Below are 19,179 nucleotides of genomic sequence, written 5' to 3' on the forward strand. Positions count from 1 at the left end.
CAGATGAGTATTCTCCATCGGTTTGATAAAACACTTGGCCATCATCTCTTCCAATTCAGATTCAGCCTGTGTCTCTGTCTCCTGTTTTGGTAACTTATTCTGTGGATGCATCCTCGGTGGTTCTGAGTATCAGATACCCGTTTTGCAAGGTTGTTTTCTATTGTCACCAGTAGCTCCACAAAACAAGCGACACAGCAAAGTCACTGCCCGGGCACTGGGCCTCTCGGACTTCCTTTTCAAAACTGGTTTATGTCTCCAGGGCAAAGAGCTCTCAGCATTGGAAGCCCTGGTCCTCTGTGTTTATCTTGAACTTTGTTAGCAATTCTTCACTAAGTCGTTAACTAACTCCCCTAAACGTTCGATCAGATCTCATTTTATTGTTGATCTTTTCTAACAGTCTTCAGCAGGAAGTTTAGTCTGATCTACCTAGTTCACCATCACTGGAGGTATAATTCTCCTGATCTGAGGACTGAGGTCATGTCACCCCATGGAAATAGAAACTTCTCAGTGATGACTTTTCAAGAGTTCTTGCTGGAGGGATTTGAGGGTGGTCTGCAGACCCAGGCCCTGCTGTTTGCTCTGTTCCTGGCCCTGTACGTGGTGGCCGTCCTGGGGAACCTCACCATGATGGTGGTCATCACACTGGATGCATGTCTGCACTCCCCGATGTACTTCTTCCTCAAGAACCTCTCCTTTGTGGACCTGTGTTACTCGTCTGTCATCGCCCCCAAGGCCCTGGCCACCTTCCTGTCCTCCTCCAAGCTCATCACCTTCGCAGGCTGTGCCACCCAGCTGTTCTTCTCCCTGATGGGCACCACCCAGGGGGTCCTCCTGGCTGTGATGGCCTATGACCGCTTCGTGGCCATCTGCAGCTCCCTGTGCTACCCCATCTCCATGCGCCCCTCAGTCTGTGCCCGCCTGGTGTTGGGCTCCTACTGTGGGGGCTGCCTCAACTCCATCCTACAGACCAGCCTCACATTCAGCCTCCCGTTCTGCAGCTCCAACCACATCGACCACTTCTTCTGTGATGTGCCCCCCCTGCTCCGGGTTGCCTGTGGCGACACAGCCCTCAATGAGCTACTCTTGTTTGGCATCTGTGGGGTCATCATTGTGGGTGTGACAATTGTGGTCTTCATCTCCTATGGCTACATCACAGTGACCATCCTGAGGATACGCTCAGCAGCTGGACGCCACAAAATCTTCTCCACCTGTGGCTCCCACATGACTGCAGTGACTGTCCTTATTGGGACTGTCTTTGTCATGTATGCCCAGCCGGGAGCTGTGGCGTCCATGGAGCAGGGCAAGGTGGTCTCCGTCTTCTACACCCTGGTCATCCTGATGCTCAACCCCCTCATCTACAGCCTGAGAAACAAGGACGTGAAGGATGCCCTGTGGAGACTGGGCCAGAAGCACACAGCCACGTGATGGAGGATGGCCAGAAAAGAGGCATGGGTTTGATCCTTGTTCAAGGAACTAATATCCTAAAATTCTGTTCTCTTGAATTTTTGTGTACTTAAAAAAGTAGGCAAAATTAATTTTAATAGAATAAAACTTTTGAAGGACTTAAACTACTTGATTTCAGGATTTACTATAAAAATCAGAGAAATCACAACAGTGTAATTTGGGCATACTGAAACAGAGTCAAGAATACAGACTAAATTTATGCATATAAGGTCAATTTATTTTTGACGTAACTGGCAGGCTAATTCAATGGAGAAATAGTGTTTTCAACAAGTTGTTATGAAACAATTGAATATCCATATGCAAAAAGACAAACATCAACCCTAATAATGATTAACTCAAAATAGATAAGATTCCTAAGTATAAAGTGTAAAAATTTAAAACCTGTGGAAGAAAAAACAGGAGACCATCTTTAAAACTTTGGGTTAGGCAAGCATTTCTTTGATAGAACACAAGATGTGTAAGCTACAGAGAGAAACATTTGATAATTAGAACTTTATAGAAGTTAAAAATATCTAGTTTACAGAGACACATTGAAACAGTAAAAGAAACAGACATGAAAAAAATATTTGCAAAGCATGTATTTGATAAAAGACATACCTAGAGTATATTAAGAACTCTTAACACTCCATAATAAGATATCTGAATTAAAAAGATACCTGAATTTTAAAAAAGGCCAAAGGGGACCTCTGATTCCTTGTTCCATGTGTAAAGCTCTTAAAAACTGCCACTCCATCCTGATAAGAAGTAAAAAGTTAAACAGACTGATGAAATTACAATCATATTCTTGGTTAACTTACATTTGTATAGCATAGTTTATAAATATAATTTTTTTCAAAATGATTGTGTAACCGTGTACAGACATTATATGGAATCATGTAAGCTGGATTGTTAATATAGATTATCTAAGGTCATATACTGGAGAAAGGAATGGCAATCCACTCCTGTATTCTTGCCTGGAGAATTCCATGGACATAGGAGCCAGGTGGGCTACAGTGCATGGGGTCACAAAGAATTGTACACAACTGAGCGAGTAACACACACACACACACACACACACACACACACACACACATGTCATACATGGCTTTCCTGATGGCCTGGGTGGTAAAAAATCTGCCTGCAATGTGGGAGACCTGGGTTCTATCCCTGGTTTGGGAAGATCCCCTGGAGAAGGGATGGTGCCCACTCCAGTATTCTTTCCTGGAGAACTTCATGGACAGAGGAGCCTGGAGGGCTACAGCCCACAGGGTTGCAAAGAGTCAGACACAACTGAGTGACTAACACTTTCACACTTTTCACACAAGGTCATATATGGGCTTTCTAAGTGGCTCAGCAGTGAAACAAACAAAGAAAAAACCTACCTGCAATGCTGGAGATGCTGGAGGTGCAGGTTTGATCTCTGGATTGGGAAGATCCCCTGGAGGAGGAAATGACAGCCCATTCCAGCATTCTTGCCAAGCGATCCCATGGACAGAGGAGCCTAGCAGGCTACAGTCCATGAGGTTGCAAAGAGTCAGACATGACTTAGCTATTGAGCATGCACGCACCCAAGGTCACATATGAGCTGATGTCAGGAAGGAAACTGATCCAATTTTTTAAAGGAAAGGGAAAAATGACTACAGAAAAGCTCTACCAACAACCATGCAAACGGCTTAAAAATCCAGTGTGTGTATCAACCTGCCTGACTTCAGGCTCTGCTACAAAGCAACAGTCATTAAGACAGTATGGTACTGGCACAAAGACAGAAATATAGATCAATGGAACAAAATAGAAAGCCCAGAGATAAATCCACACACCTATGGACACCTTATCTTCGACAAAGGAGGCAAGAATATACAATGGATTAAAGACAATCTCTTTAACAAGTGGTGCTGGGAAAACTGGTCAACCACTTGTAAAAGAATGAAACTAGAACACTTTCTAACATCATTCACAAAAATAAACTCAAAATGGATTAAAGACCTAAACATAAGACCAGAAACTATAAAACTCCTAGAGGAGAACATAGGCAAAACACTCTCCGACATAAATCACAGCAGAATCCTCTATGATCCACCTCCCAGAATACTGGAAATAAAAGCAAAAATAAACAAATGGGATCTAATTAAAATTAAAAGCTTCTGCACAACAAAGGAAAATATAAGCAAGGTGAAAAGACAGCCTTCAGAATGGGAGAAAATAATAGCAAATGAAGCAACTGACAAACAACTAATCTCAAAAATATACAAGCAACTCCTGCAGCTCAATTCCAGAAAAATAAACTACCCAATCAAAAAATGGGCCAAAGAACTAAATAGACATTTCTCCAAAGAAGACATACAGACGGCTAACAAACACATGAAAAGATGCTCAACATCACTCATTATCAGAGAAATGCAAATCAAAACCACAATGAGGTACCATTTCATGCCAGTCAGAATGGCTGTGATCCAAAAGTCTACAAGCAATAAATGCTGGAGAGGGTGCGGAGAAAAGGGAACCCTCTTACACTGTTGGTGGGAATACAAACTAGTACAGCTGCTATGGAGAACAGTGTGGAGATTCCTTAAAAAACTGGAAATAGAAATGCCTTATGACCCAGAAATCCCACTGCTGGGCATACACACCGAGGAAACCAGAATTGAAAGAGACATGTGTACCCCAATGTTCATCGCAGTATTGTTTATAATAACCAGGACATGGAAGCAACCTAGATGTCCATCAGCAGACGAATGGATAAGAGAGTTGTGGTACATATACACAATGCAGTATTACTCAGCCATTAAAAAGAATACATTTGAATCAGTTCTAATGAGGTGGATGAAACTGGAGCCGATTATACAGAGTGAAGTAAGTCAGAAAGAAAAACACCAATACAGTATACTAACACATATATATGGAATTTAGAGAGATGGTAACGATAACCCTGTATGCGAGACAGCAAAAGAGACACAGATGTATAGAACAGTCTTTTGGACTCTATGGGAGAGGGAGCGGGTGGGATGATTTGGGAGAATGGCTTTGAAACATGTATAATATCATGTAAGAAATGAATTGCCAGTCTAAGTTCGATGCAGGATACAGAATGCTTGAGGCTGGTGCACTGGGATGACCCAGAGGGATGGTATGGGGAGGGAGGTGAGAGTGGGGTTCAGGATTGGGAACAGGTGTACACCCGTGGTGGATTCATGTTGATGTATGGCAAAACCAATACAGTATTGTAAAGTAAAATAAATAAATTAATAAAAATAAATTTAAAAAGTCTGGTGTGTATAAAAATGTTTATTCATTTAAAGAAATTATATATTTGTGTGTAAGAAAGAAATTAAAAATTATTTACATCCAGAAATTGAAACTAAATCATCTTTAAAAGAGTGACCCAAGTCTAGGGAACCTAGCAATGAATCTGGGCACACACAGAAATGTGGTCTAAGTGAACAGAAGACATTTGGCTACAGGCAAAATACCTAACAGCAGCTTAGGCGGCAAGGGCATGGTATTTTATATTACAAGATACAAGAAATCAGTTAAGAGAATCAGTGCTAGGCGCTGTCAACCTCTTGTGCTTTTCTAGGATTTGATCACCTCCCATCATCACTGCAGTTTTGAACACAGTTTTCAGGCACAGGCGTTAAGGTAGTCCTCACAGGGAAGGTCAAGGACTAGCCAAGCAAGTATCCCAGGAAAACAAGCAAACAAACAACAAAAAACCAGGTGCTATTTTGACCACAGAGGAAGCGTGGCCAGCATACTTGAGAAATATCAAAGAGGCCACAGCAAGCTATGGAATGTTCTTAAAGAGATGGGAATACCAGACCACCTTTCCTGTCTCCTGAGAAACCTGTATGTAGGTCAAGAAGCAACAGTTAGAACCCGGCATGGGTCAACGGACTGGTTCCGAATTGGGAAAGGAGTATGTCACAGCTGTATATTGCCACCCTGTTTATTTAACTTATATGTAGAGTACATCATGTGAAATGCTGGGCTGGATGAATCACAAGCTGGAATCAAGATTACCAGGAGAAATATCAACAACTTCAGATATACAGACGATATCACCCTAATGGCAGAAAGTGAAGAGAAATTAAAGAGCCTCTTGATGAGGGTGAAAGGGGAGAGTGAAAAAGCTGGCTTAAAAATCAACATTTAAAAACTAAGATCATGGTATCTGGTCCCATCACTTCAATAGTTAGGGGAAAGGTGGAACGGCGGCAGATTTTATTTTCTTGTACTCCAAAATCACTGAGGACAGTGACTGCAGCCACAAAATTAAAAGACACTTGCTCCTTGGAGGAAAAGCTATGACAAACATAGAAAACATATTAAAAAGCGGAGACTTAACTTTGCCAACAGAGTTCCATATAGTCAAAGCTATGGTTTTTCCAGTGGTCATGTACAGATATGAGAGTCGGACCATAAAGAAGACTGAGCGCCGAAGAATTGATGCTTTTGAACTGTGGTGCTGGAGAGGACTCTTGAGAATCTTTGGATAACAATCAAACTAGTCAATCCTAAAGGAAATCAACCCTGAACATTCACTGGAAGGACTGGTGCTGAAGCTGAAGCTCCAGCTGACCACCTCGTGTGAAGAGTCAACTCATCGGAAAAGATTCTGAGCTTGGAAAGATTGTGGAACTGTAAAATGAGATGATAAGGCTATGAAGCTATATGATGTCATTCAGCCAGTGACAGCAAGGAGGAAAATTCAGACCCCTGAGTCCTGGGCACTGTCACAATCAGAAGTCAGCAAGTGGAAGATCCATAAGGAAGCTAAGAGGAAACAGCTGGTGAGGCAAGTTAAACAGGTCAATCAGCTATGAGAGTGTGGCTTCAAAGGACTCATACCCCACCGATAGGTACCTGGATTCTTAGAGGAATGCCCAAGTCAGAACAGTGTACCAGTTCAGGAACAAAAACGTGATCAAAGGAGGGTAGGTCAGGTCTGGATTTGGACCAAATTGAAGAGCTTCCCACTGGCTAAAAGTGGGACAGTTTGATGTTATTAAGAATAGTCATTACAATACATTCAAATACATCAAATATATTCAATATGAATTCATAATAATACAAAAAAAAACTTAGTCACCATCAGAGAATGCTAACGAATCAATTCAATGTTTTTGAAGTGCTCCTGATAAAGAAAGAAACAAGCATGCTGAACTGAACATGAACTGAAGCCCAGAGGAATCAGAGAGCAGAGGAGGAAGTCCATCTTTGTAGGTGGAATTCGAGGGTATTATCCTAAGTGAAACAAGTCAGACAGGAAAAGAAAATACCGTGTGACTCCACTTACATTTTGAATCTAAAAGCAAATAAGCCAACAGAACAGAAATAGACTCACAGATACAGAGAATAAATGAGTGGTTGCCAGAAGGGAGGGTGCTAAAGGGGATAAATAGGTGAAGGGAATATGCAAAAAATAAATCACTGCGCTGGCATATGCAGCATAAGGGATGTGGTCAAAAGTGTTGTAAACACTTTGTCTGGGGACAGATGGTTACTAGACTTGTTCAAGTGATCATTTCATAATATATGTAAATGTCAAATCACTATGCTGTACACCAGAAACTAACATAGGATTGAACATCAACTATGACACACACAGACTCACATACGTACTGCAATTAAAAATATATTCACATGGCCAGGCTCACCTGAGATAATGTACACGAATAAAACACCTCAAGCAATGACTGGTACAAAAGATATGATTGATGGATAAATTTTAATTGTGCCCTAATGGGTGATGATTCCAAAAAGAAACCAAATATTTAATCTTTCTTTCATACTTCACCCAAACCAAATATCCATGGCCCTGTTTGAAATAACAAGAATTATAATTTAAATACGTGGCCAGAGTATTCCCTAAAGTGAATTTGATGGCAGTAGGAATGATTTTGGCTGAGTGCCTCTCACACAGGAGAGGGGGCAGGGGTCTGAGGCAGAATCTTGGTTCCGTTTGGGGCAGAAACTCTCTTGGGCTCCTGCTCCATCATTCCCAGGGCGTGGAGGACATTTGCACTGGAGATGGTGCCAGAACTCCAGTCACAGCATTCACCTTTCTCATCTAGGATAGAAAAAATGATTTATTTTTATATTGAACACATTTAGAGAAAAAATCATGAAGTCATGTTTACTCCTGGAATTCACCATCATCCAGCTGAAGAAAATGAAATTTGCCTAAATGCCACTATGACTTGTGCCTACTCAAAATTGTTGTCCTCCAAAGTTAAAGATTTTCATGATTTTATAAATTGATGCTATCCGCCCTTGATAGAGTTCCTACACAATGAACAAATTGATTAAACATAGAATGCACCATGTCAAAGGATATCCAAAGGAATTAAGGAAAAGAAGCAGAAGGAAAATGTCCTGAAAAAAGTCACTTCCTCTAAGTGTTATTCCAACAGAAACTACTGTATAAACTACTAGTATAAAAATGAGAAAATGCCAATGCCTGAAAATAATTTGAAAATTTAGGAGAATTCATTGGCAGCAGGAAACACAGATAAAAACAAAAGGGTAGAGATTTAGCAACTTATGAAAGTAAGGGTAAATGGGGAAACAAAGAATCCTACTGCTCGTTATGTTTCATTGGTAAAATCATTTCAAGAAATACTTAGGCAGATAAGTGGATAAATAGTATGTGATGCAGTTGCTCATGAAGAGTGCTGAAGGGGCAGAATGATTTACAGCAAGGACAATTCACCCTCCTGTTCTCATGGAAGTTATGATGTAGGCAGTCCAGACCCACAGAGACTTGGTGAAAAAACTGCAACAGAAGAGAGGGATTGTCATGGATTATCAATCCTCTGTTCATGGGGTTCTCAGAGCAAGAATACTGAAGTGGTTTGCCATTCCCTTCTCCACAGTACGTGAACCATTGACTTCCAGATGTTCAAGCTGGATTTAGAAAAGGCAGAGGAGCAAGAGATCAAATTGCCAACATCTGCTGGATCATAGAAAAAGCAAGAGTTCCAGAAAAACATCTATTTCTGCTTTGTTGCTATGCCAAAGCCTTTGTGTGGATCACAATAATCTGTGGAAAATTCTTCAAGAAATGGGAATAGCAGACCACCTGACCTGCCTCCTGAGAAATCTGTATGCAGGTCGAGAAGAAGCAGTTAGAATTGGACATGGAACAACAGACTGGTTCCAAATCAGGAAAGGAGTATGTCAAGGCTGTATATTGTCACCCTGTTTACTTATCTGCAGAGTACATCATGAGAAATGCTGTGCTGGATGAAGCACAAGCTGGAATCAAGATTGCCAGGAGAAATATCAATAACCTCAGATATGCAGATGACACCACCCTTATGGCAGAAAGTGAAGAACTAAAAAGCCTCTTGATGGAAGTGAAAGAGGAGAGTGGAAAAAAGTTGCCTTAAAGCTCAGCATTCAGAAAACTGAGATCATGGCATCTGGTCCCATCAATTCATGGCAGATAGATGGGGAAACAGTGAGAAACTTTGTTTTTTTGGGGCTCCAAAATCACTGCAGATAGTGACTGCAGCCATGAAATTAAAAGACGCTTGCTCCTTGGAAGAAAAGTTTTGACCAACCTAGACAGCTTATTAAAAAGCAGAGACATTACTTTTCCAGCAAAGGTCCATCTAGTCAAAGCTATGGTTTTCCCAGGAATCATGTATGGATATGAGAGTTGGACCCTAAAGAAAGCTGAACACCAAATAATTGATGCTTTTGAACTGTGGTGTTGGAGAAGACTCTTGAGAGTACCTTGGACTGCAAGGAGATCCAACCAGTCCATACTAAAGGAAATGAGTCCTGAATATTCATTGGAAGGACTGACGCTGAAGCTGAAACTTCAGTACTTTGGCCATCTGATGCAAAGCACTGACTTATTTGAAAAGACCCTGATGCTGGGAAAGATTGAAGGCAGGAGAAGGGGACGACAGAGGATGAGATGGCCTGGTGGCATCACCGACTCAGTGGACATGAGTTTCAGTAGACTCTGGGAGTTGTTGATGGACAGGGAGGCCTGGTGTGCTGCAGTCCACGGGGTCGCAAAGAGTCGGGCACAACTGAGTGACTGAACTGACTGAATTGATCAATCCTCTGTGTCCACAGTTATCCAACATTGTGGTCACTGGAGCAGCTTATAGATCACTTCTCTCCCATGGAACCAGGACTTCTTAAAATGGAAAGTTTTAGAGTTGAGTAGAGTAATTGAATGGCAAAAACGAAGATGGAAGGAAAGGAACCTTAATAAAGTAAGATTAAGATGAAAATTAATGAGCTTGAAAAAATGTGCCTTTCTACTCAGGAATACACATCTAGTATCCACTTAAGAGGGGAAGATGTCCATTGCATAATATTCAGTATTGAGCAAGGAGTATAAAGAAAGAAACAAGCTAAAGTGTCTCTATAAGCAGATTCCACAAGTAAATTGCTGTACGTTAATTGCGTTTAAAACAATTGAAATAACTGAGCTAGAATATGGAAGAACTGGGAAAGATGCTGAAGATCCCTGCAGAGCTGGAGAACAAGATAAAACAGTGAAGTGTATTGCTGACTTTGCCAGGTGAAAGCAAACTCCCTCACCACCCTCCTGCTTCAGTCACCAGGGCCACCATAGCTAATTAACACAAATTTGGTGACTTATAGCAAAAGGAATTTGACTCTCTCTTAGATCATAATGCTGCTGCTGTTGTTGCTAAGTCACTTCAGTCGTGTCCGACTCTGTGCGACCCCATAGACGGCAGCCCACCAGGCTCCCCTGTCCCTGGGATTCTCCAGGCAAGAACACTGGAGTGGGTTGCCATTTCCTTCTTCAATGCATGAAAGTGAAAAGTGAAAGTGAAGTCACTCAGTGATGTTCAATTCTTAGCGACCCCATGGACTGTAGCCCACCAGATTCCTCCATCCATGGGACTTTCCAGGCAAGAGTACTGGAGTGGGGTGCCATTGCCTTCTCCGTAGGTCATAATGATAGACGTTCAAAATCAAGTTGTCAGCAGAGACCACTGCCCTTGAAAACTCTCGACAGACATTCTTCTTTGCTTCTTCCTGGAGGCTCCTGGCATTCTGGGGCATTCCTTCCCCTTTGCTGCATCCCTCCAACCTCTGTCCAGTCTTACATGCCCTTTGCCCTTGTGTCTTTGTGTCTCCATATCATTTCCTCTTCCTATAAAGACCCCAGTCATTGGACTTAGGGCCTACCTAATCCAGCATGACCTCACGCTAGCCAATTCATTTGGAAATAAGATCATACTCTGGTTTTCTGGGTAGACATTATTATTATTATTTTTTTTTTTTGGAGACACTTTTCACCTTATTCTGTGTGTCTCAAGGGAATTTAAATTCTGCAGTCACTGTTTTTGACTATGTGTACTGAGGAGGTTCAATTAGTTAATATTTTAAATCTAACATATTACTCTAATTTTCCCCCTGTTTTATCAATTACTGGGAGATGTATGATAAAATATACACTATTAGTTGGATGTATGTATTTCATTTTTAAATTAATTTCATTGGAGTGCAGCTGTTTTACAGTGTTTCATTAATGTCTACTGAACAGCAAAGTGAACTAGCTACATATACACATATATTCCCCTCTTTGGATTTCCTTCCCATTCAGGCCACCACAGTGTATTGAGTCCAGTCCCCTGAGCTATATAGTAGATTCTCACTAAATGTCTATTTTATACATAGTATCAATAGTGTATATGTGTCAACCCCAATCTCCCAATTATTTGGATGTATATATTAATTTAAATTATATTTTCTGTATTTTTCTAATAATCACATATCACCTTCAGACAGTGAAGAATCTGCCTGCAATGCAGGAAACTCCAGTTTGATCCCTGGGTTGGGAAGATCCCCTGGAGAAGGGAATGGCAACCCACTCCAGTATTCTTGCCTGGGCAATCCCATGGACAAAGGAGCCTGATGGGCTACAGTCCATGGGATCGCAAAGAATCAGATGCAACTGAACTACTAACTGTTTCATTTTCACTTTGGATTTCTAACCGGGATTACAATGATTTAGCATATATATTTAAGCTGATTTAGCACAAATATCTAAGTCTTCATTGAGTTTCAGGCCACACTGAAGACAGGACAATATTTCTGTGCATCTAATGATAATAGATGCATAGAAAGGGCTGTGCTTGGAACACAGGTCCAGTTTTCTTACTCATCAGTTTTCCTCAAAACAACCAGTGGGGGTGGGACAGGGGAGGGGGATGGGCCACAGACCAAGATGTCACACCTGCTGCCCGGAGGACAGCTCTCCAAGGAGGGCCACTGGGTCCCTCTAAGTTCTCTTCCTTCTCTCCTGTTGACCCCCAGTGCTTCCTGAAGGGTTTCAGGCTTCTTGCCTCCTCTGTCTTGAATTGAGGGGAATCAGAGCAAGATTGGCCACTGGAGGGCAGCTTCCGGGGCCCCAGGGAGTTGAGAGTCCCCGTGCACTCAGAGCCCAAGTCTCAGCTAATTGGCCACTTGAGGCCTCTATTCCCAGCTAGCTCAGATAGATATATCTTCCCCAGCAAAGAGACCCTGAAGTGCAGGTTGAAGGACATACTACCCAGAGGATCAGCTCTAAAGGAGCAAGTGAACTGAATCCTCCTATCTCTTACTTGTTCTAAGCCCCAGGAGCTTTCTACAGCAAGAACATGGACACGGGACAGACCCTCACTGGGAACACAGGAGTCCTCTGCTAACCCCTCCCCACTCTCACTTCCCTGCACAGGAAGCCAGAGCTGAACAGGGCAGTGTCCTGAGCACCACGTCATTATCATCAACACAGACCAGGGTCAGGAGTCCCATCCTCCCCGGGAGCACAGGGTCCTGGGTGAGCCATGCCCCTCCTGACATCACAGGAGCAGTGTGGCCATCACTCAGCAGGGCGTGGTCAGCATCACTGACAGGTGAGTCCTGGGGACCTGGAGCCTAATCAACACTGCCCCCCTCCACCCCTGCTGCACTGCACAGGGTCATTGAGGGCAGCCGGTCTGAATTTAAAGAGAGTAGAAATAATCAGTGGGTCTCTTATAAATGTGGGGTTTCATTCAGTGCCTGAGGCTCTGCTTTTCTGACAAGCTCCAGGCTCTGCTGGATGCTATAGGCCCTCAGACCACATGTGAGATCAGCTCACAAGGAAGGATTCAGCCATAGCTAATACAAATTGAGGCTTGCAGATAACAACTGAATTTTTTGCTTTATTAGGCAAGAATTTCTCAGGCTCAGTTCACACAGGTTTACTAAAGCCACTAAAATAGCCTCACTGGATCATCTCAACAAGCCAAAGGAACATGTGAGTTTGTTTTTTATAACAAAGGTGGAAGCTTGGTGCCGGGGTCCAGCCCCAGTGGATCCAGGGTAATTTGAAGCAAGGACGGAGTCGGCGAGGAGAGATTTATTTATTTAGAGATATAAAGAGAGATTAAGAAAGAATAATGTAGTGGAGAAAATAGAGGAGAAAAGAGGCTGTATTCCTTGGTTTACATAGAAAGCCAATAAAGCCCCTAGACAAGGAACTTGCACCATTTACGTAGGCCGCAGGTGCCCACTTGAATAGCGGAGGGTGCCCCACCTTGGGCTCCCTCTCGCATGGGTCTTAGAAGCCCAGGCAAATAAGTGGACACGGCGAGCCTCTATGCTCCAGATGGGAATTCAGCCTGAAAAGGGAGAATAAGAAAAGAACGACATGGGGGAGCCAAGCATCGGAGCAAGACCCACAACTTTATTTTCAAAGGCAGCTTATATACCCCAAGCTGTGCATAAAGAAATAATGGGATACGCAGAGTTATGCAGGGGCAGCAGTCCTGACCCTTATTGAGACCAGGCTTTCTTTTTGCATACCTTCCCATATACAAAAGGTCTCAGGTGATTTACATTATCTTCTGGCCAAAAGGCCTGTTAACATTTTTATGGCTCTTTTCCTAGATAAATGTCTATCAACCAGAAAACTCATTTTCCCTTGAAGTGTTTTTCCTTTCATCTACATCACCCTCAAGTACTAAATAAACTTACATTCCTGTAGAACAAAGGTGCAGTGGGTTATAACAAAGAAAGTACTTAACTCAAAGATCTAATGTTGCTAATGCCAGGGCTACTACCTGTTTTTTCTACATACCAACTATATCAACAAATAAAAGATATGAAAACTTGGCAGCAAGTATTGGCTCAACAATGAAACCCTTAATCAGTTCTATTCTAATGATTTTGACTCCTCAGAAGGCCCTACATTCCTAGAATTTTTTAAGCTTCCTGTGCCTCTTGTGGTCGGGAGGCTGTAAACAATCACATGGGTAGCTGTAAGAGTCCGGATAAATCTGTCAGGCAGGCTAGAAAGCCATCAGAGGGGTTTTTGGATTGAAACACTCTTATTATGCCCAGGAGACTTATTATCTAAAAGCTCTAAATTAACTTTTCCAGAAAAAGGTGGTGGGGGGACAGCCCCCTCTTAATGTCAGAGGAGTTGGTGAAAGGCATAATATAGTAAGGCAGACAGATTCTGCTTTTGGGGTAGATGCTCGAGTAGGTCCAGGGAGGTTCCCTAGAGATCTGACTCACCTTTGCCTGTCGGGTCTCTTCCTTTGACCTTTGCCACTGGCGGGATTCCTTGTGCTGGCTCCCGGCAGCTTGGCTTCCTAGAAAAAAAAAGCCAGTCACTCCTCTGGGGCTCCCCCAGGCATCCTAGGGTCACTGCTGTGATGACCCAAGGCCCCTGATGCAGACGAATTGTCCTGGAAAGCATTCACAAACATGAAGCTAGGAACCCCAAGGATATAGGAGCAAGGCCAGTCAACCTGAGAATGGTGGAAGATGGTCACTCTGGTCACATTTGCCAGGATTATCTTCACGAGGAGCTGGCCAAGCAGAAGTCAACAGCTAGGTCATGGCCACCTCAGCTGTGAGCACAGAGGGACAGGAACTGGCTGGGTACCAGGGTGTGCAACCAACGTGTGTAGGGCAGACCCTCAACTCCACCCTGAGCACCAGCTCCAGCCCTGAATTTGAGAGGGATCTCCCTGGACATCCAGGTCAGACTGTCCTGCTCTGCTGTCTTGTGAGGGTGGGAGTCAAATAGCCCAGGAGAGGAAAGCTGGACAACCTCCATGGTCATCAACCACTCCTTTGCTGGAAAGTATAGAATCTTTCAGGGCACCTTCTAAGAAAACTTCAAGAGAAGTTCCTGAAGGAACGTGGAGGCCACTGCTTCTCTAGAGGAACCACTGACCACCAAGCCTCTGCTTGTGCACCCCTTCTCCTTCCAAAGTAAGCCAGCTCACGACGCTATAGATCTGACCTCTAGACCACATGGGCTTTGCTCTGAAATGCACCTTCTTATTGATCCTCATCTACACTGTGGGAGACGCTGCAGCTCTGGGCCCTCCGTCCTTCACCACTCCTCCCCCTTCAGGCTGCATCTCCCCTGATAATTCCTCTGGCCATTACAGAGCTCGTCCCCGTGTGCCATGAGAGTGTGGTGGTCAGCCCTGCTCAGGGCAGACCAGGGAGGTCTGGGCTGTGACAGGGACAGGAAGCAGCACCCAGCAGGAGGACCGAGACACTTGAGGAGATGTGACTGTGCTGGAGGCTCCCCCGGCTCCAAGCATTCACTACACAGGGTGTGCAGAGGACCCAGGGGCATGGAAGTCAGGACAGGAGAAGACATGCCCATCTCCTGAACGAGTCACAGCCCCTGTCCTGCTGCCTCTCAGACTGTGGAGCTGGGTGATTTCCTTCCCAAATTTGTCCAACACTAGAGGTCTCCTGAGATCCTCAAGGATGCACAGTGCTCTGGGGAGAGAACGATAGTGTAGTCCAGCTTCCAGACAGTGATGCTGAGATGGGGCTTAGGGTCTGCAAGACAAAACGACAGAAATTCACCCGATCATTCCTAGTTCCTGCTCTCCTTCCAGCTTGGCCTTCCACGTGGGCAGGAAGCACTCAGTAAACATTCCCAAAATTTGTGAATTGGGTTAACAAGGAAAGAAAGTGCACGATTAGATGTTGAAGAAGGACAGGTAATGACACAACTCAGAAGCATCCCCTTGGGGATGGAAAGCATGTATTAGAGGTAGCACAGGGGCTGCAATCCTCCTCACACTGAAGGTCCTGAACTCTGCAAAGCCCCTGACATGCCCCCACCACACAATGACAGCAGCTCAGAGTCTCTGACAGAGTGAATGAACTTGCATAATTATAAATTAGTGAACTGGAGTAAATGTTCCTTTCCAGGTCAGTGAGCTCATCTGGCAGCAGAGCTGGGCAGCTGGTGGTCCCTTGGCCAGTGGGCAGTGAGGCACTGAAGGGCTCCTGTTTTCCAAGAGAGCATGACCTTGTGGCCTTGACCTGCTCCCTCTTCCTGCCTCCCACCAGCTCTCTGCTCTCTGCCTCGTGTCCCCCACCTCAGGACCATGTCAACCCCCCAAAATGGAAACCTCTCAGTGATGCCTCTGCAGGAGTTTGTGCTGGATGGATTTGGGGGTGGCCCACAGACCCAGGCCCTGCTCTTTGCTCTGTTCCTGGCCCTGTATGTGGTGGCCGTCCTGGGGAACCTCACCATGATGGTGGTCATCACGCTGGATGCCCGTCTGCACTCCCCGATGTACTTCTTCCTCAAGAACCTCTCCTTTGTGGACCTGTGTTACTCGTCTGTCATCGCCCCCAAGGCCCTGGCCACCTTCCTGTCCTCCTCCAAGCTCATCACCTTCGCAGGCTGTGCCACCCAGTTCTTCTTCTTCTCCCTGCTGGTCACCACAGAGGGATTCCTCTTGGCCGTGATGGCCTATGACCGCTTTGTGGCCATCTGCAGCCCCCTGCGCTACCCCATCTCCATGCGCCCCTTGGTCTGTGCCCACCTGGTGCTGGGCACCTACTGTGGGGGCTTCTTCAACTCCATTGTGCAGACCCCCTTAACATTCAGCCTCCCGTTCTGCAGCTCCAACCACATCGACCACTTCCACTGTGATGTGCCACCTCTGCTCAAGCTTGCCTGTGCCGACACTACGACCAATGAGCTGGTCATGTTTGCCATCTCTGGCCTCATCATCATGGGCACCACCCTTGTGGTCCTCACCTCCTATGGCTACATCACAGTGACCATCCTGAGGATGCGCTCAGGAGGAGGGAGGCACAAGCTCTTCTCCACCTGTGGCTCCCACATGACAGCCGTGTCCCTCTTTTATGGGACACTTTTTGTCATGTATGCCCAGCCGGGAGCTGTGGAGTCCATGGAGCAGGGCAAGGTGGTCTCCGTCTTCTACACCCTGGTCATCCCGATGCTCAACCCCCTCATCTACAGTCTGAGAAACAAGGACGTGAAGGATGCCCTGCGGAGACTGGGGCAGAGACACACAGCCACGTGACAGAGGGTGACCAGAGAGACCCAGTGTGCTGAGGAGAGGACAAGAGGACTTGAGGGGAGGCACTGGGTTTAGTTTGAGGAATTCATTCTTTATTCGTCTAATTCATTCTTTCATCCAGCATTTTATCCAACCTTTCCTGGAAACAAATCATGGTTTGCCCATTTCAAGGGTGTGTGGGAAAATCTTTGCCATCAGATAATAAACGGCTCATGATGATGAAGGCCCTGTAGGGTAATATAGTCAGTAGAGTGATGACTTTCCTGGTGGCTCAGATGGTGAAGAGTCTGCCTGTAATTCAGGAGACCTGGGCAGGACCTCTGGCTCAGGAAGATCCCCTGGAGAAGGGAATGGCAACCCACTCCAGTATTCTTGCCTGGAGAATTCCGTGGACAGTGCTGACGATTCATGGGATCACACAGAGTTGAGCAAGACTGCTGACTAGCACAACATAACAGAGTCATAGAGGCAGGATAGGTAGGAGTCATAGAAAGAGGCTACACTCTCTACCTCAACTCTACATAACAAGACCTTTCCATTCATGGCTGATACATGAATCTCTTGAGGCTGAATGGTTTACTGATGGGAGCAAAATTGTAGAAATGGGAACCGGAAAGGCAGTCTGTGCCACAGTGAGCCTAGATGAAGTCACAGAAGAAGAAAGAGGAGGAGGAGGAGGATGAAGAGGGCAAGGGGGGAGGGAGAGGAGGAGAAGGGGAGGAGGGGGATGAGAAGGAGAGTGGGGAGGAGGAAAGGGGGGAAGGGCTGGAGAAGTTAGGGAGGAGGACGGAGGATGAACTGAGACAGAGACAGACACAGGAGGGACAGAGAGAGGAAGCCCACCCTCTTAGGTAGGACTTAGAGACATTGAGCCAATCGCACAGAGCATCTTTTTTGACACCAATTAAAATAAATGCCATTTAAAAGCATTTATTACATTTATGAGATAGACATTCAAGCAACAGGTGATATTTGATGATATTAAAGAATTTATACATTGTGGATATCCTTTTCTTTTAGAGATGCATGCTGAAATACTTATAATTGAAACCCTGTTTGTTTAATACTTCAGTTCAGTTCAGTCGCTCAGTTGTGTCCGACTCTTTGCCACCTCATGAATCGCAGCACGCCAGGCCTCCCTGTCCATCACCAACTCCTAGAGTTCACTAAGACTCATGTCTATCGAGTCCGTGATGACAACAGGCTATCTCATCCACTGTCGTCCCCTTCTCCTCCTGCCCCCAATCCCTCCCAGCATCAGAGTCTTTTCCAATGAGTCAACTCTTCACAGGAGGTGGCCAAAGTACTGGAGTTTCAGCTTTAGCATCAGTCCTTCCAAAGAAATCCCAGGGCTGATCTCCTTCAGAATGGACTGGCTGGATCTCCTTGCAGTCCAAGGGACTCTCAGGAGTCTTCTCCAACACCACAGTTCAAAAGCATCAATTCTTTGGCACTCAGCTTTCTTCACAGTCCAGCTCTCACATCCATACATGACCACAGGAAAAACCATAGCTTTGACTAGACGGACCTTAGTCGGTAAAGTAATGTCTCTGCTTTTGAATATGCTCTCTAGGTTGGTCATAACTTTTCTTCTAAGGAGTAAGTGTCTTTTAATTTCATGGCTGCAATCACCATCTGCAGTGATTTTGGAGCCCCCCAAAATGAAGTCTGACACTGTTTCCACTGTTTCCCCATCTATTTCCCATGAAGTGATGGGGCAAAATGCCATGATCTTCGTTTTCTGAATGTTGAGCTTTAAGCCAACATTTTTGCTCTCCTCTTTCACTTTCATTAAGAGGCTTTTTAGCTCCTCTTCACTTTCTGCCATAAGGGTGGTGTCATCTGCATATCTGAGGTTATTGACATTTCTCCCGGCAATCTTGATTCCAGCATGTGTTTCTTCCAGTCCAGCGTTTCTCATAATGTACTCTGCATATAAGTTAAATAAGCAGGGTGACAATATACAGCCTTGACGTACTCCTTTTCCTATTTGGAACCAGTCTGTTGTTCCATGTCCAGTTCTCACTGTTGCTTCCTGACCTGCATACAGATTTCTCAAGAGGCAGATCAGGTGCTCTGGTATTCCCATCTCTTTCAGAATTTTCCACAGTTTATTGTGATCCACATAGTCAAAGGCTTCGGCATAGTCAATAAAGCAGAAATGGATGTTTTTCTGGAACTCTCTTGCTTTTCCCATGATCCAGCGGATGTTGGCAATTTGATGTCTGGTTCCTCTGCCTTTTCTAAAACCAGCTTGAACATCAGGAAGTTCACAGTTCACGTATTGCTGAAGCCTGGCTTGGAGAATTTTGAGCATTACTTTACTCGCATGTGAGATGAGTGCAATTGTGTGGTAGTTTGAACATTCTTCGGCATTGCCTTTCTTTGGGATTGGAATGAA

The 19,179-nt window shown here is 44.6% G+C and overlaps 2 protein-coding genes across 2 annotated transcripts; both read left to right on the forward strand.

Annotated features, from left to right (window-relative positions):
• Nucleotides 1-477: 477 nt before the first annotated feature.
• Nucleotides 478-1,425, forward strand: LOC138073457 (olfactory receptor 9S13-like). Its single transcript, XM_068965209.1, has one exon. The coding sequence runs from the start codon at nucleotides 478-480 to the stop codon at nucleotides 1,423-1,425; it is 948 nt and encodes a 315-aa protein (XP_068821310.1).
• A 14,405-nt stretch (nucleotides 1,426-15,830) lies between these two features.
• Nucleotides 15,831-16,781, forward strand: LOC138073408 (olfactory receptor 9S13-like). Its single transcript, XM_068965095.1, has one exon. The coding sequence runs from the start codon at nucleotides 15,831-15,833 to the stop codon at nucleotides 16,779-16,781; it is 951 nt and encodes a 316-aa protein (XP_068821196.1).
• The last annotated feature ends 2,398 nt before the right edge of the window (nucleotides 16,782-19,179 follow it).

Source organism: Capricornis sumatraensis, chromosome 2, assembly GCF_032405125.1.
Source record: "Capricornis sumatraensis isolate serow.1 chromosome 2, serow.2, whole genome shotgun sequence".
NCBI classification, from domain to species: Eukaryota; Metazoa; Chordata; class Mammalia; order Artiodactyla; family Bovidae; genus Capricornis; species Capricornis sumatraensis.